We start from the raw sequence: 24,670 nt of genomic DNA on the forward strand, positions 1-24,670 counted from the left end.
GCGTAAAGAGCCAGGCGTTGAGGAGGGGACAACGCCTTTCATATACGGGATAATTTCTGTTCGTTTTAAGTTTTAATGTCGCTCCTTACTTGCAGTTAAAAAAAACTTCTTTTTAATTTAATTTCTGCAATAGGGTTCTCCGATATGCTACATTTATTGGCATAATTTTCACCAATATCCCAGCCCTTTTAAAGTTGTTTTTCCTCTTATTTTTGCAAACTAGACTAATTTTCTAAAGTTTTTGATGAGTAATTTCAAGCTGAATGAACTTAAAATATTTGGAATCATCAAAAGAAGTGATAGAGATATTGTTAAAAAAAAATTCCTTCTTTTATAGTTCTGGATACTATTAGCACAAGTCGCTCTTTACTTACAATTTATTATTACGAACTACTAGAGGAATGCTAAAGACACCTTACATAGCGATGTGGCATAGCAAAGTCGAGCAAAATACGAAACGTTAAATAATTGAAACGCCTTTTTCCTTGTAAAGTGTTGGGTCGAGCTTGAAGTCCAGACTCAAACCTTCAACATCGTAATTTCGACACAGATTATCTTTGATTTTGACCTTCTTTACCTTACCTTCGTGACTAACACAACCTTTACAAACGTTAATATTTAGTTTATCCATTTTTTCTATTATTTTTTTCATTATTATTCCTATTTTTTCTATTATATTGTTTTTTTCTATTTTTTCTATTATTATTTCTATTTCCATTTTTTCTATTATTAGTTTTTCTATTATTTGTATATTATTTATCATCTTGTGCAATGAGCAATTGTTTCTATTCCTTGCGACACAAAGCTCTGTCATCGGGATGTTTTGTCTTGATAGAATTAGTGCAACAGTAAGATGAATGTGTGGCAATGGCATAAAGAGATATAGAAAAGGCATAAAGAGATAAGTAAGGCTGTATCAAAGGGGAGGGGGTGTTACCAAGTTCCCCCCCTGAAATTATAGTCCAACTCGCAAAAAGTAGCAAGATGCCTATAAACAATTTTGATTGAGTTTGTACAGTTTTCTTTTTTGAAAGAACCCCCCGAAAAAACAATCCTGCAAGAATATATATATATATATATATATATATATAGCAGTGAAGATCTCTGGAAGCATTTTAAATTGCAGACCAGCGAAGCAGCACAACTAATGAAACGTAGCTAACTAATGAAACACTGCAAGTTATAGAGCAAAGGCGGAAGGCAAGACTTCTTGGGGACATGACCACATATCGAAGGCTCAATGGAGTGCGTAACAGACTCATTCACCGGGATAGAACCCAGTTTGTTGCAAGGAAAGCCGATGAAATTAAGCTAGCTGCAAAAAAGGAAGACATGGGCAGCCTATTCAAGCATCTCCGAGATCTCACTGAAAATAAGACTCCCACCCTGTCCTAACCTAACCTGTCCTGTCCAGGGATGGTGCACTTCTTTCTGACGAAGGTTCTTGTCTTGAGCGGTGGAAGGACCACTTCTGTTCGCTCCTCAACAATACTGGTCCGTCAGCGCCTCCTAATGATAGTCCCAGCCAACCTTGCAGTCAAAGACCTGGAACAGATGTTCCTCCAGATGAGCCTTTCAGCCCCTCAGAAATTGGGCATGCAGTAAAAAGACTCAAGAATAATAAAGCTGCTGGTATCTGTGGCTTAAACTCAGAGCTGCTAAAATATGGAGGTCCTGCAATGCTCCTGTTTCTACACACCCTGTTCTCTACAATCTGAAAAACAGAGATAATTCCCGAAGATTGGCGGAAAGGTGTCATCATCCCCTTATGGAAGAGAAAAGGCTCAAGAAGCGACTGCTCCAACTACCGGGGAATAACCCTACTGTCAGTCCCTGGCAAACTGTTTTCAATGGTCCTGCTGGATCGATGCCGGAGCATCATTCGAAAAATCCGGCGACCGGAGCAAGCTGGTTTTATGTCGGATCGTTCAACCACCGAGCAGATTTTCACGATTCGACAAATAGTAGAGAATACAACAAATAGTATGTTGAATCCATCCTCAGTTCTTTCGTTTATTTGGGGTTGGCTGCTTTGTTTCGCTAATCTCGTGTCAAAAACTTTTTGTTTGTTTCGTCATTAAGATATCAAAGAGTTCGCACTATTGAGCATACTAGAGTATTATCATGAATAATATGACCGACAGGCTTTCAGACTTGGAAAGTAATCGGCTGTCTGTTGACCAATTATTATCCAGCCTTATTGCAAATGATAGTTTAAGTGAAGGAAATAATGCTCAAGCAATGAAAGCTAGTAATTTTTTGGATAGTCAGTCGCTGAAGAAATGGTCGGTCAAAGAAGATACTATTTTTGCATTTTGGAATTGCCAAGGCCTTAGGACTGCGTACCCTACACTGTGTAACATATTAAGTGATATGCAAGAAACACCGTTAGTAATAGGACTATGTGAGACGTTTGTATCGAATAGGGATACTTTTTCAGTGTGGGATTTCCAGTTTCCAGGATATGTTAGTGAAAGAAAAGAACGACAGGTTATGGAGCGAGGCGGTCTGGCTTTGTTGATAAAGGAAGGAGTTTCGTATTGGGTAAGGGAGGATCTCTCACTTTGGCTTGAAGGAAGACTTGAGACTCTTTTTATTGTAATAGAAGATAAATCTGATAAAAATGTAGTTGTTGGTTTAGTTTATAAGACACCGTCATTTAATGAGGATGTTTTTATTGAGGAAATGGAGCATTTAATGGAGAAATTTAGTAATGATCATAAATATAAAGTAGTAATGGGGGATTTCAATATTGACCTCCTTAAAAGTACAAGCCGCCTAGATTTTCTTAACTCTATGATTTCGTCATTCCAGTACCCCCTGGTAACTATTCCTACACGAGTAACTGATAAGTCTGCGACTCTTATCGATAATATATTTGTGGATGGAAAGCTGCTTGAAAGTTCGTATGCTGATGTTCTACTCACGGATGGATCCGACCATCTTTTTCTTCTTAGTAAAATAAAAAAAATCTTACAGGATTATAAATAAGAGTGGTCAAATAAATAAAACATATTTTCGTGATTTAAGAAATGATAATTTTAAAAAATTTGAGAGAGAAATGGATGATGCAGATTTTACTCCAGTTTTTGAAGAAGATAACCCGTCGGTTACGTATGATATTTTTGTTGCAATATTTACAAAGATATTGAATGATACGTGTCCTCTAAGAAGACTTAAAAGAGGTAGTACGAAATTCCATAAGAAACCATGGATTACACAGGGCATTCTAAATTCTATAAGTCGGAAAAATGAACTGTATAGAATATACCTAGGTGAACCATCTGTCATTAATTTTCAGCAGTTTAAAAATTACCGGAATACTTTAAACGGATTAAAACGGAAAGCTGAAAAAATGTATTTACAAAATGAATTTACGAAGCATAAATGTGATATGAAAAAAACATGGAAAACAGTAAATTCACTCCTGGGTCAAAAGGGTAAAATAGAAGTTATTAATAAATTACAAACAGAGAGGGGGAATTTGACTACCCCAAATGATGTTGCGAATTATTTATGTGATTATTTTTCTAGTGAGGGAGCGAAACTTTGTGACGATGCTCGGAAAAGAATAAAGCGGCCTCCCAAAATAGTTCAGTCGGAAATTCCAGTAGAAAATCAGCTGGTTTTTAATGCTTGTAGCATAAGTGAAGGGAGTACAATTATCAGTAGAATTCAATCAAACTCAAGTGGCGTAGACGGGATTTCTCTTAAGATTGCTAAATCAGTTAAATCAGTTTTAACACCAGTTGTATGTAATTTGATTAATAAGTCTATGGAAAAAGGAGTTTTCCCGGAAGTTTTGAAGGTGGCTAAAATAATACCATTGCACAAAGGAGGTAAGAGAGACGACCCTTCAAACAAAAGACCCATTTCTATCGTCCCTGTTTTTTCAAAAATATATGAAAAGGTGATAGGATCCAGGCTAACTGATTACGTTGAAAATAATACAATTCTTATAAATACTCAATTTGGTTTTAGAAAAAAAATGTCCACAGAAATGGCAACCATTAAACTTGTTGACTGGGTAAATACGTCGTTTGAAGCGGGTCTGATTCCAGCTGCTTTATTCCTGGATTTGAAAAAGGCTTTTGATACGATTGACCATAAACAGTTATTACTTGAGCTGGAAAAAATCGGTGTTACCGGAAAAAGTTTGTCTTGGTTTGAATCTTATTTAAGTGACCGAAAGCAGGTTGTGGTGAATGGGTGTTTTACTTCTGAAGCTAGTACGATAACTTGCGGAGTACCCCAGGGCTCTATACTAGGTCCTCTTTTATTTTTAATATTTATAGATCGGATTAAGTATTATTTGTCAGAGGCTGGTATAATCCTTTTTGCAGACGATACTCTTTTACTTGTAGCTGCTCCATCAGTTGATCTACTTTTTGATAAAATGATAAAGGCAATGACCGAGTTTATTGAGTGGGCAGATTTCAATCTTTTCACATTAAATTATAATAAAACTAACTACATTCTATTTTCTCGGATATCTAGTATTGAAACTAATTTAGAATTAATAATAAACGGAAATCAAATAAAAAGAGTAAAGGTAACAAAGTATTTAGGTTTTATGATTGATGAAAATCTATCATGGAAAACACATTCAAATATTATAGCTTCAAAATTGTCCAGATCTCTGAGTGTGCTTCGCCGAGTTAAAAACCTAGTATCCTATAAAATTCTTTGGTTACTTTATTTTGCTATTTTTTACCCGTATATTTGATATGGTTGCTCTTTATGGGCTAGTAATTTTGTATCATGTCATAAAAAAAATCCAAAATAAAGCCATTAAACTTTTATCACCTAAAACTTTATTTACTCATAATATTAATGAACTTTATACTAAGAATCAACATTTTGATATTTCAAAAATAAGAGACTACCAAGTTAGTATTTTCACATATAATTTATTAATAATATACTTCCCTCTTCTTTCGAAAATTTTTTCTCCATTAATTGTGATCTTCATAGCCACGATACACGAGGGGCATCAAATCTGGTACACCCATTTAGAAATACGGCTAGAGCTTCTTTCGTGATTAGAAATTTTGCCCCCTCTGTATGGGATATTATTCCAATTGAAATAAGAAATTCGAGTCATTTGGCTTCCTTCAAGGCTGTTGTTAAGAGATTCTTCCTTGCAAAAGAATAGTATGGTAATGATGCAAAAGTATAGTAATAATGCGTGAGTGTCATAAGTAGAATCTTTGTATGTAGTAATATGTAGAGTAGAGATGACTGCCACCTGCTGCCAACAAGCCCCTCGGGGCTTTCTTAGCAGGTGCAGCAAAATGTTTTGTATACATGTTTTTGAAATAAATTAATCTAATCTAATCTAATCCACAGAGTTCCGACAGAAAGTACTTATTGCCTTCGTTGACTTCCGTGCTGCATTTGACTCAGTCGATCGAAAAGCTCTTTGGCGGATTCTAGAGTTGACTGGCCTACCCGAGAAATATTGCAGACTTCTCAAGGCACTGCACCATTGGACGGAGAGCTGTGTACAAGTAAATGGTCGGCGCAGCCCGTTCTTTCAAATCACGACAGGGGTGCGCCAAGGATGTGCAGTGACCCCAGAGCTCTTCAATGTCATCATAGATTACGTTATGACAAAAACCACTTCACGTCTCAGCTTTAGGCTCAAATTCGGAGATCATACCATCACAGATGTTGATTTTGCCGATGACTTGGCCATTCTGGCGGACTCCATGTAGCAGCTGCTGGAAGCGCTCCGAATTCTGCGAAAAGAGGCTGCCAAAGTAGGACTGCATATAAACTGGAATAAAACTAAAATTATGGCCATAGACCCGTCTTCTCCTGCTGTTAACTCTCCAGTTAGCCTGGACAGCACCACTAGCATCGAGGTTGTTAATGACTTCACCTACCTGGGCTCCGTAATTTCTTCAAATGGCTCACTTCTCCCCGAGCTGCAGGCGAGATTATCTAAAGCGTCTTCTGTCATGGGTAGACTGAATCGTCACCTCTGGCGAAAACCAAACATCAGTCGCAAAACGAAACTGCGGATCTTCAACGCTCTAGTCGGCTCTGGGATGCTTTACGGAGCTAAGACACGGCAAGCATCAGCTGCAATCCTCAAGAAAATAGACGTATTTCATGCAAAGAGCCTGAGGAGGATTGAGGGCCTACGATGGTCCGACTTCGTCAGCAATGAAAAGCTTCTGCAGCTTACAGAGCAGTCTTGGTTTTCGACTCAAGCAGCCGAGCGAGCCTTACGATGGTTCGGGCATCTGCTTCGTATGCCACCACATCTACCCGCAAAGTTGATCTATGACTTCGACCCTATCAAAGTTAGTTGGAAGCGACCTCGCGGTCGACCGAAGAAACATTGGTCCGACAGCCTGTCCGAGTTCTTGACGATGGCAAACATCAGACAGGGCGAAGAGCAAATACTCACCATGGACCGAAGTGGGTGGAGGAGGCAGACGTCACTCTCTACGCCGAGCGGTGCCCGGCAGAAGACTTAAGTCAAGTCATATATATATATATATATATATATATATATATATATATATATATATATATATATATATATATATATATATATATATATAATTCATCGAAGAGGGATTGGTGGTTAAATTCACTCTCGGGACTGTCCTGTGGGTGCCATAACATCGTGTATGTATTTATGAAGTCAATTAAAAGTCAAAAAATGTTTAATTATGAAGTCAATTATATTATGAAGTCAAAAAAAATCAAGCTTTGGCGATATGATAATGTATTTAAATTTTTTAACTTATTTGCTTCCGATCCTTACGACAATAAAATTGGAACGTTAGTTAGAAGGAGAGGTGGTCGCAAGGTGGAAATTTATTTTCAATGATTTATATTAGTTATGTAACTATTATATTATTTAACTTTATATTACTTATTGATTCGGTATTTGATATTAATTTCCTTAGTAACCTCACGTTTTTTTTACACTTAAGAAAATCAAAGAGGTGGAGAGGAGGGACTGGGGGCAAATTTGATCATTCCTGTGCTTAAACATTTGATTAATATTTTCATTTTGGGCAGAGAATGGTGGGAAGTCGTATAAAAGGGGAGCAATGAAGAGCTTTTTATAAGTGGAGAATGGGTGAATGTAGTAGAATAGTGATCAAGAAAAATTTTAAAATAAGAGATATAATAACAAAAGCATATGATCAGGCATCGTGCGGCTTACTGTGCAATGCCAGGTAGTCAGCTCCCATCCATACAAACGACTGTACGCATTAGATATGTCAAACCAGATACTTACCAGATACTATTACTATTATTTACTGAGAAATACTTACCATCCCGTCACAGAGGAACTGATTGTTGTGCCTCGATTTTTAAAAACTAAACTAACAAACCCTCGAACAGAAAACATTTTCCCCCAAAGGCACTCACCGCCCGGATTCCGCCCATCTTGGGTCGTTTCTGAGACCGTTTCAATCTTGTCTCCAATTCGCTGCTTTACGTCCAGATAAAAAAAAAAAAAAAAAAAAAAAAAAAAAAAAAAAAAAAAAAAAAAAAAAAAAAAAAAACCTTATATCCCCGTAATAACAGAAAAAATCACAAAACATCCCGATAGTTTCTCTCTTGTATTACTTCTACAGATATTGCCCGTGTTCTTCATATAATTGCTTGTTCTCCTTTAATCTATATATATAAAAATAAGTTGTCTGTGTGTGGATCTGTGGATGGATCAGGTGACGTCACCTGAAAAAACTGGATCAGGTGACAAAACTGAAAACTGAAAAAACTAAAAAAACTGAAAAAACTAAAAAAAGGCAAAAACTACAAAAAAAACTAAAAACTAATAAAAAAAATGAAAAAGCTAAAAAACTAAAAAAACTAAAAAAAGGCAAAAACTACAAAAAAACTAAAAACTAATAAAAAAGCTAAAAAACTAAAAAAACTAAAAAAAGGCAAAAACTACAAAAAAAAACTAAAAACTAATAAAAAAATAAAAAAGCTAAAAAACTAAAAAAACTAAAAAAACTAAAAAAAGGTAAAAAACTAAAAAAACTAAAAACTAAAAAAAACTAAAAAAAAGGAAAAAACTGAAAAATAAGCTAAAATAAAGGTAAAAACCAATAAAAAACTAAAAAAAAACTGAAAAAACTAAAAAAAGGCAAAAACTACAAAAAAAAACTAAAAACTAATAAAAAAAGTAAAAAAGCTAAAAAACTAAAAAAACTAAAAAAAACTAAAAAAAGGTAAAAAACTAAAAAAAATAAAAAATAAAAAAAACTAAAAAAAAGGAAAAAACTGAAAAATAAGCTAAAATAAAGGTAAAAACCAATAAAAAACTAAAAAGAAAAAAAGAAAAAACTAAAAAAAATTTTCATCTAAAAAACTAAAAAAAACTAAAAAAGGTAAAAACTAAAAGAACTAAAAAAGAAAAAAATAAATGACGACACTCAAAGAGAAAGCGACCAGGACAAAAGGAATGTTCGATTAGCAATCAACAAAGCACCGGGACACAGGGAGTATAAATGACGACCAGGACATAAGTAAAAAAAAAACTAACAAAACTAAAAAGAAGGTAAAAACTACAAAAAAACTAAAAAGAAAAAAACTAAAAAAAGGCAAAAACTACAAAAAAAACTAAAAACTAATAAAAAAGCTAAAAAACTAAAAAAATTAAAAAAAGGCAAAAACTAAAAAAAAAACTAAAAACTAATAAAAAAAATAAAAAAGCTAAAAAACTAAAAAAACTAAAAAAACTAAAAAAAGGTAAAAAGCTAAAAAAACTAAAAACTAAAAAAAACTAAAAAAAGGAAAAAACTGAAAAATAAGCTAAAATAAAGGTAAAAACCAATAAAAAACTAAAACAAAAAAACTGAAAAAACTAAAAAAAGGCAAAAACTACAAAAAAAACTAAAAACTAATAAAAAAAGTAAAAAAGCTAAAAAACTAAAAAAACTAAAAAAACTAAAAAAAGGTAAAAAACTAAAAAAAATAAAAAATAAAAAAAAAAATAAAAAAAAGGAAAAAACTGAAAAATAAGCTAAAATAAAGGTAAAAACCAATAAAAAACTAAAAAGAAAAAAAGGAAAAAACTAAAAAAAATTTTCATCTAAAAAACTAAAAAAAACTAAAAAAGGTAAAAACTAAAAGAACTAAAAAAGAAAAAAATAAATGACGACACTCAAAGAGAAAGCGACCAGGACAAAAGGAATGTTCGATTAGCAATCAACAAAGCACCGGGACACAGGGAGTATAAATGACGACCAGGACATAAGTAAAAAAAAAAACTAACAAAACTAAAAAGAAGGTAAAAACTACAAAAAAAAAGAAAAAAAAACTAAAAACTAATAAAAAAACTAAAAAATCTAAAAATCTAAATAAACTAAAAAAGAAAAAAAAAAGGAAAAAAATAAAGGAGAAAAACAAAACTAAAAAACGAATGTATATACAGACCGGGACACCGGGATACAAATGACGACCGGGACACAGGGAATATAAATGACGACCGGGACACAGGGACACAACTACAACGGGGACACCGGGGGAAACAGGGGGATATAAATGACGACCGGGACACCGGGACAGGGAATGGTCGATTAGCAATCACCATCAACAAAGCTCAAGGGCAATCATTAGAATCATGAGGTATAGATCTGAATACAGATTGTTTTCCCATGGACCATTATATGTTGCATGTTCAAGAGTCGGTAAACCTGACAATCTATTTATATGCAAAGACAATGGGACAGCAAAGAATGTTGTATATTCGCAAGTTTTACGTAGTTAAAACCATATATATATATATATATATATATATATATATATATATATATATATATATATATATATATATATATATATATATATATATATATATATATATATATATATATATATATATATATATATATATATATATATATATATATATATATATATATATATATATATATATATATATATATATATATATATATATATATATATCTATCTATATTCACAGGTGGGACATAGGGACACAACTACAATGGCGCGTAACTATTATGGCGCGTAACGACTTACGCGCGCGGGGGGCTTGGGGGGGGGGGGGGCGCGAAGCGCCCCCACCAACTAGGTGTTGGGGTGGCGCGAAGCGCCACCCCAACAGCTAGTGTGTTTATAACGACCCTTTTAAACTTAAAATTCACGTTTTTTATTTATTTTAAATAGTTGTACCTGTTTTTCAATCTTTTGACCAATTTTGTTTGATATTATTTTTCCTGTTTGTTGATTTTTGACCTCGAAATTCGGCTCTTTGAAGCTTTCCCTTTCCCTTACTTTATGCATTTTTTTTTACATTATCTCATTTCCTTGCTTAATTTTTACATTATCTCACCTGGAACTTGTGACAGTCGTTTTTCAATAAAGTAGCATCTTACTGAATCAAAAAATTACCGCCCTATGATGCTGTCTATCTGACATTATTCATAATAGTCGAGGGTTTATTTATTATAATGATAATAGTTTATGATAATATTTATGATATATTATTAGATATATTAAATATATAATGTTATGTATATATATATATATATATATATATATATATATATATATATATGTTATCATTAAATATTATGATAATGGTTATTCTCGCTAAACTGAGGATGGCTTTATTTCTGTTTCTCCTTTTCTTCTTCTTCAAGGAATGAAAACTCTTCTTTCTATTAAGGCTCGAGGAGCAAATAGTGCTTGAGTTGACCATGGGATGCAAGCTACTTTTCATAGCACGTGCCATATTTTATCCAATTTTATTATTTTCCAATTTTTCATTTTATTATTATTATTTTTATATTATATTATTACATTATATTTTTTATTATTTTCCAATTTTATCAAAAATACTTAAAAAAGAGCATTTTCATGCCGTCCTCGTCAACATAATCCACAAGGAGGGGGAAGGTTTTTTGGGCCAGTCTTTGAGTCTATTATATAATGAATTTTTGGAACTATTTTGAGAGAAGACTATTTTTTCTCTATTATCTCTCTCTTCTCTATTATCTCCCTTTATCTTATTATCTCCCTTATCTCTTATCCCTTCTATCTATAAAACTATTATTTTTGTTTCTTCAGATGAAAATCCTCTTCTAAAGAATATCGCTAAAATTAAAAAAAAATACATATTTGGAATCAGCATAAAGTGAAAATTATTTTTAAGCATATGTTGTCCCCGTTTTTCAAGTTTCGGTTACTACTGGCACATATTCGTGCCAATCTAATGATAGTGTGTTAACAGGAAGAAGCAGACAAAATAGTGAAAACACAATTACATATTTACCTGAAAATAGAAATTAAAAAACATACCAGAGCCACTATGATTTCTATATTCATATGTTTTATTCCACTGATTTCCAGACTCATTCCAAATTATGACACGTCTATCATAAGAACAGCTAGCTATCTGACTGTTGTACATAGGATGAGCCCAAGCCACTTGCCACACCTTTGAAAGATGAAAAAACTACATAAAACGTTATTTAACTTAAAATATATGAATAGAAAGAGCTCAAACCACTTACCATCCCTTTGACTGATGAAAGAAAAAATACAGAGACTAACATTTATCCAAGCCAGCCAGTTGCTACACATTTAAGAGGTTAAGAAAAAAAATACAAAGACCAATGTTCTGCTCAAAATATGTAGATAGGAGTCACTTGTCATGCCTTTGAAAATTGGGAAAATACAAGAAGCATTATTTAACTTGAAATATGTGAATAAAATGAGCCGAAGCCACTTGCCACACCTTTGAAAGGTAAAAAAAAATAATAATATCTTACCTAAATTCAAGGAAAAATATACAAATAAGTTTTATTTAAGTTAACATTCTACATTTAACTATATGCGAGTTTCGTAAAATACCAACATAATTATACAGTCTTTATTCAAAGAAAAAAAAAGACAAACTGAAAGCCTTCTGTTCTGGGTTATAGACTTTTCTGTTTAAAAAAAATTTAACCCTCTTTTTACTCCCCTGATCTTGCTGCTTCGAGATTTCAGGATGCTCTTTCGCTCCAACGCAAGATATTAAGATAACCTGTAAACCTTCTATGTACTCTGTAAGGAGTTACGGATCTCCAGTAACAACTTTTTACCTGTCTTCCATTTCTCTGTCTTGCTGAAGATGATGATGAAAGTATTTGCTGGGAACTTGTGGGAACTCTTGCGGTTCTAGGTACTGGGAATCAAGTTTAATATTTTATCTTTCTTTGCGAGGCGGTAGATGAACCAGGCTTTTTGAATATTCTTCTGTGACCATGTGAGCACATCACGTTCAATTGCGGGAGAAATATTTTCCTTTTTTATTGTGGCAAATTCTGCAATATGGCGACGATGAGGTACATAAAACCGGATGAATTATAGAATTGAAACAAAAGGCCTTGGAAATTTAAACTGGTACTACAAAATTAGATTCTTCTTCTTCTTTGATTGTTAAACATTCGATTTGAACGTTAGATTTTGCCAATTGTCGAGATAAATAGCATTTATTCGCAAAAAAAAACGAAAATATAAGTAAAGTCACAAGCTCAGTATCCCAGGGTTTATGCATCAATCTTCTATACGGTAAATTCTTCTTTGACTCTATTGTATATGGTAAATACTTTTGACATTCAAACAGGTTCAAATCTCGGCCTCATCTTTCGGGATAAAAGCTGGGGCATCGTTTTTGCTAAAAGCAATGACTAAAAGTAAATAAACGGGCACTACAACTCTTTTGTGTTGGATAACATAGCAGGACATGACATGTTTTTTTTTCTTCTTTTTTGCGAAGGATGGGGGGGGGATATTCTTGTATAATAATGATAATTTATTTATCACATACACGATACATAAAGTAAATATGGCGGGGTAAGAATAAATATAAAAAAAACACAAAGAGAAAAAGAATCATACAGACAAAATCAACTAAAGAAACGGACAAGCCGGTGGTGAGGGGATAGGCACGCATAAGCTGTACTGGAGTTTTCTGTGTGAAATCTATAACTTTAAAGTTATACCAGTAATTGAAAATTTACTAACAAGAATCCGGTTTTTTTTTTTGTCCAAGGTGGAATATACAGAAGAAATTTGCAAAATTTGAAATAATTAAATCCGGATACTTTTTAAATTACCTTTCTTAAGAAGGGGGAAAAGACCTGAAGTATAAAGGACAGAATGATCACAGAAAGTAGAATAAAGTTTGGCCAGCGCACTTCCCTCTGTTTGCAACAATCTTTGCACAGCCAATCTGGATCTGTTTACTTATATCACAAACAGTATGCTAACGCAAGCTCGAAAGACTGTTAGCAAGAGATACCAAGCCAACGGATACAATCAACAAGAGGGATGGTGAAGTTATTACAGTGAAGGGGAGTAGCAGTAGTACAGTTGTAGGGAAGAAACTCACATTTGTCTATATTAAGTGAAAGGCCAATATCAGAAAAAGCATCACGAAATGTAGAGACATTTTGAGAAAGACCCTTTTTGGAACGGCTAATCAGAAGCAAGTCGTCAGCATACGCCAGATAGGAAACATCCGCAGGACCAGAAAGGTATGTACCTGAAATCTTAGCCAGCATACTAGAAATACAAGTCTTAAAAAGCGGAGGGGACAGAACACAGCCCCGCTTAGCTCATCTTCATACCCTTATAATAGTGTCTTGGTGCAGATTTTAATCAAAGAAAAGAATTTGAATACCAAAACCGGAGAAGCATTATAACAGAGAGATTGACCCCAGAATTATCAGAGAAAAAAGGAGCTGACTATGGACCACAATATCAAACGCTTTCCAAAGATCCAAAGCACAAATATAAAGACAATTTCCCTTGGAAGAATTATCAGCCAGTAAAGAAGACAGAATCTCATCCGCATGCTGACAACCCACCCCATGCCAAAAACCAAATTGGTTCTCACCCTTATAAACATTTTTTGTCAGAAAAGGTAGAAGGATGTAATCAAAAACCTTACTAATGTTACAAGAAAAGGTAATAGGTCGATAACTGGAACAATCAGTCAGTGATTTTCCCGTTTTTAAAATTGAAGAAACAATGCCACACAGAAAACTCTCGGGTACGCTTGAAGTACATAGACACATTTGAAAAAAGAAGCTGAACATGATATATAAGGAGGGGGTGCAATCAATCAGCATATGCAAATTAAAAATACAACCCTTATCTATTGAATCAGATTCTAAACTTTTCACAGCATCAATTACGGGAGAAAGAGATATTGGCACTATATGGCATTGCAAAAGGGTTGTACTGAAGAGGGGGGTATGAAGGCGAATATATACAGAATCCACAGAATAGTTAATCACCGGAAAAATCGAAGAATGATATTTATACCAGGCTGAAGGTGGAAGGCAGTTACTTGCCGCAGTATCATCATTTAACTTGTCAGAATTGATCACTTTTCGCCAATCTTTCCTACTCACAGAAAAATCCATACGTGGTAACGTGCCAACCTCAGATAACGTTTATATTCGGTTCTAGTTTTGCGTTTGAGATCAGTGACACGCCCAAAACTTGGCCAACCACATTCATTCCATATCTGGAACCATAGTTTCGTTTTATTTTTTATCGAATTTAAACAAGGGTCCATTGACCAGACAGGTTTTTAGTTTTCTTACAAATACGTTGCCGAGGTACGGCAGCTTCTTCTGCCTTTTTCATAAGACATCATAAGTTGTTTATAATAACAGTCAATATCGGCTTTACCGTTCGTAGATACCTGGCACTGAGGAAGATGGTATGAAACACGTATGGTAGAAAGAAGGGCTGTCAAAATAGAGATGTAGTGCGGTATATTTACTTTGCTTTCTTTTTTCAAACCACTTCTATTTTTCTTGCGAGCAGTCGGTTTTCGATGGATAAACATCCACTGTAAGTGTCGCCGAAATTGGCAGGTGTCCAGTATCTTGCCCGTTAACATGAACAGTAGCGGAAGAAGAGATAATACCAGGCGAGAAAATGATATGATCAATATCACTTGTACTTCCAGAGTAATGAACATATGAAAATTTGTGAGATTTGGGCACGACGAGGTACGATGGAAGACACTCAAAAAGCGAATCACTTCTCAAAGAAGATTGATTAATATCAGTATTAAGGTCACCAATTATTATATACTGTAGATTTTGACAGCAATTGATTCACAAGATTCTTCAGCAGACCACAAGCCTTTGCGAATTTAGTCAAGGATCTGATCGTGTATCCTTCATATGGGAGAAAAGAGTTTATAAATACGGTACTGCTGACACGCACAGCCAAGAAAAATTCGTCAGAGTAGAAAAGTACTGGGGAGGGTAAATGAGTGTTCCGTTTAAAGACACATGCTAGTCCACCGGAAGGGCAACCGCCAGTAACTTTTGCTAGAGTCATTAACGCAATATGATGCTGACTTCGACGCAAAAATTCAAACTTGAAGCAGTGAGAAGACACTCCTGGAGACATACCAAATCGCCAGAATCCTAAAATTCATCAGTAATAAAATCCTTATCTTATATTAAACGAAATAACTGAGACTGATGCACTCATGGTTGAAGGGCTGAGTTGCGCTTTATCCGATCGTTAATAGCAGAGCAGGAAAAGCTATAAGAAGGGCGTTTCTGGCTGCAGTTTGCACAGTTGAGATCAGCAATACATGACTCATCTTTTATTGATATTTGAGGCCCTCCATAACGAGCACTTTTAGGGAGAATGCTGGGACAGTAGGTCTAGCGATCGACACTTGAAACAGCATTTGGTTAAGTCCTTAAACTCGCAAACAGGAAATAGTTCAAAACCCACCCTGAGGCCATGCTTGAAAAATGTAGATTGAGCAAAAGAATCCAAAACTCGAGTTTCATAGACTTAGATTGGCCCAACCTTTTAGCAGCCTTGATACCGTGTTGGCTTCCGAGTACCGTAATATCAAAATCAGTAGGAATATTACATGATATACCGAAAAACCGCTTGGAACCCACTTTTGTTGTGGTACTAGAGATTACATTCTGGATTGACAAGCAGAAGTCCTCCATACCAGACTTGTATTTCCTCACTGCCAAATAACCAAGGCATTTTGCCAACAAATGTCAAAATAACAACCCAGTAGAATATGAAAATTTGAAGGATATGAAAATTTAATATGAACATGAAGAATATAAAAAATTTTCAGGACGCACACCTGAATTGTCTATTGTTGATTGAAGTCCCTTGAGTGGATCAGATATGACTCATTTTAACAAACTCCCTATTTCTAAATGAACCAAGTCATGCTCCCAGTTCATACTTCAAAGGATGACAAACTCCGCACCTCTACAATCCTTCCCTAATTTTCAATATTATAGCCTCAATGCTAGATCAAATTTCTCTCCCAAGTATCGTTTTTCCATCTGACACTGGAATTCAAATTAGAATATACTCTTTCCTGACAAAGAAGAAGTCAAACACATTTATGACTCTTCTTGAACATAGTTCTAAGACTTGTTTTCTTAAACACAGCTCTTTGATAAAATTGCAAAATAAAATATTAAAGCACCAATAAAGATACTTACAGGACCCTCATGACCCCTCAGGTCAGCTATGAGTGTTTGGTTACCATCCTTCACATCAAAAATTTTTACACTGCCATCTGAAGAGCAAGTAGCTAATCTTGAACCATAAAAGTCCATTTGAGCATCATGCTAAAACATATTATTTTAAAAATAAATGAAGCAAAAAATGCATAAAAATGAACATGGGCTCATTTACTGATGACAAGTTTATTTACCAAAAAATAGTATGTTTAAAAACAGTAAAGTCCATTTAGCAATGGTAAAGTCCATCTGAGTATCATACTTAAACCAAAAATAATTAGGAGTATATAAAGCAACATCACAAGAGGATGAATAGATGTCTTTAGAAATAAAAAAAAACACAAATAGATAAATAAAGGCCCCTTCCTTAATATTCAAGTCCATTTACCAGTCATCAGCATCATGCAATGCAACTAAGCACAAAATCTTTCTAAGAAAATACAACCAAAACATTAGTAGATGAAAACGAGCTCATTTGCCATAGTATGGTTCATAAAAGTGGCTAAAGCTCAAAATCTTTTGAGTAAAACAAAGGAATGCTCATTTTCCAATGGCAAAGCATTTTAAATCAGTTAATGTTATTCTCAAATTAAAGTTTAATATAAATATAAATAACTAAATTGTATAAATAAATCATAAATACAAATTTAATTAATAATGTAAATAAATATTAAAATTAATTATTGTTAGTTTTACAGAAAGCTTAAATTGCTTTTTTAATATATCATCCTGCCAATGTTTCTGTTATCTTCAGCTGATATTTTCCACAGTTGCTTGATCTTAAATATATATGAAAAAAAAAACTTTTTAAAGTTCTATTTTAATGCTTTTTACCATTGATAAGTTCTAAATGTTTTTTGTTTCAAACACAGATGAGAACAATATATAACTGGAAATATCTAGCTATACAAAAAATCTACAGTCACAGTTATTTTAATGCAAAATTAAATGGGTTCCTATCTGAAGAAGATAGTAGCTTATCTATTGACCAGGAGGAAACTATCAGAGCATATAAAGAATTACCAGGCATTTAAAGTTGTACCTTGCTACAGTCTAGGCTTTGCTGAAGCATATACCATATGTACTTTTTACTAATCTACAGCATCATAGTTGACTATGATGTCTACTGAGGATACATTTTAGTTATGTAATCAACCTACTTTTTTTTTTTTTTTTTTGAAATATCAGATTTTATTAAATTTAGCATTGAAGTAAGGCCCCAGTATCCATGTAATCCTTCAGGACTGCTGTCCTAGAAAAAGTAGCCTCAAGCTCCCTTTCAATGGTTTCAAACATTCAGCAGGGCAATGTGGCCCCCTTTCCCTCTCCATTCTTTAAAGAGTTCTACAGGCATTAAGAATCTGTTTTATTCTATACTTTTTTGAAAGGGAATCACCCTGTCAGAGTAGGGGAAGGCAATCCCATTGCAGAAATGGTCTGAAGAACTTCCTTCAAAGACAAAGCAGCCTCAAACCCCCTTGGTTTGATTTGTTTAATCAAACCAAGGAGACCCATTATCCTGAAGCAGACTTTTGACATAAAATAATTGGAATATAGAGAACTAAGTAGGCACTTACAATCATGTCTTCATGGCCTGTGTCAACTGTTGAAAGGACTGAGACCTATAAAAAATAGAATTCATTTATTATTTACAAAATCAATATTATGGCACAAGTTGAAAATTCTTGATTGCTACTTTGTGAAAAGAAGAAAAGACTTCATGATGGGTGTAAAAAAATTAGATGAAACAAAAGATATCCACTGAGGAAATTAGGAGAACACTACAAATTTCATGGTGCTAAACTGGTATAAATGGTTAACTTTTCACAAACTCCTCATATGAAGAATGCACTAATAGTCCTTCCCCCAGAAAATGTTGAGAAAAATACAGAATAGAAGAAATAAAACAGCAGAGCTGGGCCTAAATTTTGCTATTTTTAGTCCCCACCCCCCAAATAAAATGTCCATATAAGGTTGAAACATAAGTGTGGATAATTATGCAAAACTGAAAACTAGTTATAGTCAACTAGTTCCAATTGATTTTTCTTATTGGAATCTGTTTCAATTGATTTTCCTTATTAGAATCCATGCTGCTTAGGTGACAAAATCTTACTTATGGTTAAACATTTGAGAATTGAATCATTGACAATGCATTCACATATCTTAACAACAGACAAGGTTAGGGTAATAGTTTAATAGTTTTCAGGCTTGGTTATGGTACCTTTCTTGAATACTGGTGTTATCTTGGCTACTTTCCAGTCTTTTGTAGCTCTCTGGAGCCAAGTGGCATCTGGAAGATTCTCATGAGGGGTTATGTTATCACATCAGTGGTGTATTTTGATGGCCTGGCATGTAGATTGTTGGGTCCAGGCAGCTCATTGGCATTGAACCTCATTTAATATTTAAGGACATGTCCAGCCAATTCTGTAATGCTTTCAATTGGCTGGGGAATGTAAGGGGTCATCAGGTTCAGTAATGAAAACCAAGAAAATTGTGAATTCAGCAAGTCTGCTTGTTCACTAATGTCAATAGTTTTTTTTTTCAACCTTCATCTGTTATAAGTTTTTTTTAAGCACCATATATGGCTGATCTTAGGAGACTTTTTGATATTTAAACAAAACTTGTCCTTACAATATATCTATTTGTACATAATTAATCTACTCCATAAAACTTGGCTTAGCTTGAAGGTATCCATGACAAAGTCTATGATTTAGATACTTTGTTCCAACACAAAGATTTAAGTTTAGGCTCAAGCTTAAAGTGTGTGTTCATGATTAAGCTTCATAGTTGACTACTAATGCTCTTAAAATTGTTATAGGCTGTAGACCTATAAGTATGTTTTGTGAGATAAGCATAGACTTATCAAGAAAATCTAGATAAATCTTATGGCAAAACAATCTATTTTCTAATTGAGATAATGAAGATTTCACAGGGATCTAAATATCAAGTGCTGATTAGCTGTCTGACTACTGGGTATCTATTTATGTTTGGCTTAAAATAGTTTTCAGAATCTTTTAGGGCTTTTCCCAATGGTCTCAACTAGTACAGGGCAACCCAAAAAGACTTGTACCCATATTTTATTTGATAAAAAATCCATTTTTTAACAAATATCCTTTCTGTTGTAGGGCATGAAAGGTGAACCTTTGGATGATCATTTGCAGCTATAGTTACCCCAAAAATGTCTTGGACCAATCACCAGGAGATGTTCTCCCTACAGATCTATTTTGCAACAAAATCATACCAGAGTGTACAAATTCAGTTTTGAAAACTTCCATTGTTGCAACTTTACACCAAAATCACAATTGTTACTTGGGTTACAAAATTCAGTGAGCATGGGATGGTAGTGGACTTATTTCTAAAGCCACAGGGGGACTTATTCAGGCAGGAAAGAGAGTGCAAGGAAAGAAGAAAACATTGCTGTAGTGAGGGACTACACTGTCTAATTAAATGTGAGAACATGCCACAGAGACTCCCTTGTCATTCCAAGTTCTTGACTGTGTCTACGTACTGATTTTCTAGGGCTGTGTCCTATTGAGTCCCTTACTGCAGCAATCTTTTCTTCTGTCCTTGCACTCCTTTGTCATTCCAAGTTCTTGGCTGCATCTATGCACTGATTTCCTAGGGTTGCATCCTATTGAGTCCCTCACTGCAGCAATATTTTCCCCCTGTTGTATAAGTTCCCCCTGTGGCTTTAGAACATAAGTCCACAACTATTTTAGAAAAATTTGTCCAAAATAGGTTGCAAAATAAGTTGCAACAATTGAAAAGTTTTCAAAACTGAATTTGTACACTCTGGTGATTTTGTCGCAAAATAGGTCTCCAGGGAGAATATCTTCTGCTGATTGGTCCAAGACGTGTTTGGGGCAACTATAGCTGCAAACAATCATCCAAAGGTTCACCTTTTATGTCCTGCAACAGAAAGGATATTTGTTAAAAAATGGATTTTTTATCAAATAAAAATATGGGTAAGAATCTTTTTGGGTCACCCTGTACTAGGCCTGTACATTTTCAAAAAAAAATTGTAAATATTTCCATTACTCATATAGGAACAATATAAATGCATGACTTGATGCCTTTCTTATGTTTTTTCTAGACATAATGATTGTTTCACTTGCAAGACAAATTTGAAGCCCTAAACTGGATCCTAGAATGAAACCAAATTCTCTAATATTCCAGCTTGAAATAGGCTACCATCAGATAAATGGTTAAAAAGAAACCCTTCAGTTATAAACCAATCATTTCCAAATCATATATTCAACTGACATTGATTTATTATAATGAAACCTGGCATACTTAGCAATATATAAATAATTTAATTTTTAAGTGTACATAGATCCACATATGTGTATATAAATATTAAATGTACCCTTAAGCTGTCTTGTTTTGCCATAGACAAAGACAAATGGGTTTCAGTATATCTGATCATGTGTAGGTGACTTTTAGGATGATTATGAGATTGGTGAAATACAATTAGGATAAAATTATAGACAAGCTACTTTTCTTTATCTTTGAAAGAGGTTATATTAGGAAAAGGTATATGCCTAGAGAAGGAAAAATGTTAAGAATACAATTCATACTTCATAATATGCAGAATAACTGTAGCTAGCACATTTTGCATGTAGCCCTGCATTACTTTACTCCCAATCCCTCCTAATGTGCAAATTTATCTTGTCACTTATCTTTCTGGTTCAAGTTTTGCCACAGTTGATTGAATTTAAAGGTAATATGGGTTGAAGCAAGAAAAATGTATTGGGAGAATAGATGGGAAACATATAATTTGGGCTATATATTTGCACACTAGGAGGGGAGTTGGTAAAGTTTAGCATGGCTGCATTCAAGAAATGTTAGCTTCAATTATTCTCCATATTATGAACTATGAGCTGTTTTGGCAAATGTTTAGTTTCATCACAAGCTGTCTAAACTGGAAACTATGCTGCCTTGCAGCATAGTTTCCATACTATGGTACTGTGAAATGCTAATTCTTACTATACTATGCTTACTTACTTACTATTACTATATCTTACTTACTATAGTATGAAACTATATATATAGTTTCATACTATGGTACTGTGAAATGCTAATTCTTGGAGTGTATCCATTTCTGGTTCACCATCCTCCTCCATGGGGCAAACTAAAAATGCATTAAGTGGGCTTGCTTACAGGTAGCATTACCTATAGAGCAAAGCATATTAGACCATGAGCCCTGCAGGCAGTGCAGTGAGGTCTGTATTCTACATTTATTTAATAAACCTTGTTTAAGGATTTTTCTTTTCAGTTTTATTACTCTTTGTTAAATAAATATAGATTACAGGCCTCACCCCACTGCCTGCAGGGCTCATGGACAAGCTTCATTCTATAGGTAATGTTACCTGTAAGTAAGGCCACTTTATGCATTTTTAGTCTTGTTGGAGAAGGATTTTAGAAAGCTAAAAAAATGGATAGGCTTCTCTAATAATGACAAAGAAACAATATAAAATCATTAGAATCTTGTTATATGCAGTAACCTGCACTTTAGACAGCTTGTGATGAAACCAAACATTTACCATTGTTTTCTTAAAATGTTCCTTCTCTAGGCATACAGCCTGCCTGGGAAAATAAATCTTTCAGAAATGAATCCAGGGCCAAAACATAGCCTAGTCCAGAAATGTATTGTCAAATTACTATGTCTTCTGATATCTATGACTTAGAAATTTGCCTTCTCAACAGGTCTATACCTATTAAAATTTTGACTAAACAACATTATACCTTAATTTTCAGTTTCTTTTTACCTGGTTTTGAAAATCCAATTCCTGTTATTTGAGTAAAACTTTAAGTCACATTAATGTTTTTGTTTTTTTTTTAATTTAAAAAATGTATTTACAGATCTGTATACAGAACTGTAGGCTATTACAGAAACTGTATATATTGGAATTAAGCAAAGTTATGAAGTTGAAAATACTCTTCTTCTACTTTATTAGAGCAGGAGATCTGTTTTGCTTGATTTCACTTTTAGAACACAAAAGTTTTTAAAGGTCATCAAAGGTCACTGCCTTCTAGAGAAGGAAGGAGTGGACATAGGTACTTCAAATACATCCTCAATACATAGGCCTGCATAAATCTGTAGATCCATCCCTGAAAGCTTCATTTTCCTAGTCTAACCACTTTCTCAGATAGTAGGCTAAAAAGTAGTTTGTCAAGAATTTTACTACAATTAATGTTAAAAGTTATAGGGTCAAATTTGAGCGGAAAATAGCCTAAGCTGTAATGCACAATTAGCTGCAGTAGCTCTGTAGAGGGAGGATGAGTGGAGTCTGAAATTTTCATTTTCCAAACCCAACCAATTTCCAAGATTGCAAAATAGATCCTTAGCTAGAATTTCTACTATTTACCATATAATTTGCTGTAATTTCACAGAAAATTAGACAAAAGGGGCCTAGGCTAAGTAATTGCCTGGCCACCTAGGCTAAACTGGTCAAAATCAACTTAGGCATAGACCTAGGACAGGCAGATCTACTTTTATAGGCTATGAAATTTCAAGTCTGAAAAGCAGTGAAGTAATGGGATTTTGAAAATACCGTCCCGGACATAGACTAGCCTAATTTAGAAGCTGGATCTATCTTGGGTTTCATTCATCCAACCTGGGCCCAAGTTGGCTAGACTTCTTTTGAAGACAGTAAAACCCCAAAAAGATATTATCCAGGTTTTCACAATATGTAAGAAGCAAAAAAACTGGGTGGAAATTTTACCATTTTATCCTGATTTTCAGATTTGTTTGAAGACTAGCCCAATAGATTTGTAACAGGCAAGTGGATTTTATATTGTCTATGATTTCTTCCTTTGATAGTTATTCACCCGTATACCACGTGTCTTGCGATGCTGCCGCCTTCAATCCGGCTTTTAGTATTGTAAGCCAAACTAGAAACAAATGAGCCAAATTGCAATTTATTAGAATCGCAAGGTTATGTCTAAAAGAGAATGTCGAAATTTCTCCGTCTACTTTCCTCCTCCATAAATACAGTATCTGTTTCCATCTTCGTCATTGAGCTTTTTAAGATAATCATATACAGTCTCTTGTCATTTCGCTTATCATAAATTGTTTTTGCAACATCTCTTTTCTCGCTTCTTTCACTAGAATTTTTGGCACAAAATGCTTAACATAAAAATTTTAATTATTGGTCAACTAAAATTCTCTATGAGTCACAAAAAAGTACATATTCTATTGGACCTTATAAAAACCAAATTAAAAAAATATATAGCTCAACCTTATTGTGTTTGCTTTACCATGACTAAAACTTTTTTCACAATAAAATAAATAACCGTGGCGATACACTTTATCAAATAACTGTAATAAAGGCGTCGATTTTTCCCATTAAATTTCAAAATGAAAGAACTTTAAAAGAATGGTTGTAGAACTTTAAATGGAGGGGCTCATTCAACAACAAATTCAATGATCTAGCTCTCTTTTAAAGATTGAAAAGTAATTAAAGGACAAGCATTCATTTACCCCCGCCCCACTCATTTCCCCAAAGACATCAAATTAAACTTTAAGGTACTAATTTTTTTCAGAGTAGTTAAAAATTCCAATAACTATGCCTCTAATAAATACAGTTCCTTACGGCCTTTTAGGCAAGAGCTGTGATTTATGCGATTAATTTTCAATGTAAGATAAGCTGTAAGGTATGCAGTTGTTAACATAATATTGGAAGAGGGGGAATAAATGACCCTGGGTATTTAAAAGGCAAATGGTGTTAAGATAAAGCTTTCAAGGAAGGTTGAGGGAATTATTCGATTAAATCAGTACATACTGTTTGATTTCAAATTGATAAAACGGCTTAGAATCTTAAATTGGAAATATTAGAGCATCAACTGAACAAAAGACTTAGTTGCTAAGCAGAATCAATACCTCAATTCTTTGTAATCATTGGTACCATGCTCTAATTCATGGTAATTTTTTATTTTTGTTTGTCTGTTATACAGTCTCTGCTTACCTTTTTCTCATCCTTTCTCAGTGCAACGTTGTTTTCATGAAAATTTATTAGACCTAAACCTTCATCGATAGCAACCCAAAAATCTCCCATTTTCCGTCGATTTCACTTTGGAATTTTACCCCAACTGATATATCTATTTCTTCTTCTTTTAAAACTATTTTCAGAAAT

The 24,670-nt window shown here is 34.0% G+C and overlaps 1 protein-coding gene across 1 annotated transcript in view; it reads right to left on the reverse strand.

The window, feature by feature from the left end:
• Positions 1–23,398, reverse strand: part of LOC136037845 (protein SEC13 homolog) — a 38,604-nt gene extending 15,206 nt beyond the window's left edge. The window contains exons 1-4 of the mRNA XM_065720689.1: positions 23,261–23,398; positions 18,113–18,157; positions 16,515–16,643; positions 11,308–11,446 (exon numbers count right to left, since the gene is read on the reverse strand). Of these exons, the coding sequence (XP_065576761.1) occupies positions 11,308–11,446; positions 16,515–16,643; positions 18,113–18,157; positions 23,261–23,263 (316 nt within the window). The 5' untranslated portion in view covers positions 23,264–23,398. The remainder of the gene's footprint in view (positions 1–11,307; positions 11,447–16,514; positions 16,644–18,112; positions 18,158–23,260) is intronic.
• Positions 23,399–24,670: the final 1,272 nt, after the last annotated feature.

This window comes from Artemia franciscana, chromosome 17 (genome assembly GCF_032884065.1).
Source record: "Artemia franciscana chromosome 17, ASM3288406v1, whole genome shotgun sequence".
NCBI classification, from domain to species: Eukaryota; Metazoa; Arthropoda; class Branchiopoda; order Anostraca; family Artemiidae; genus Artemia; species Artemia franciscana.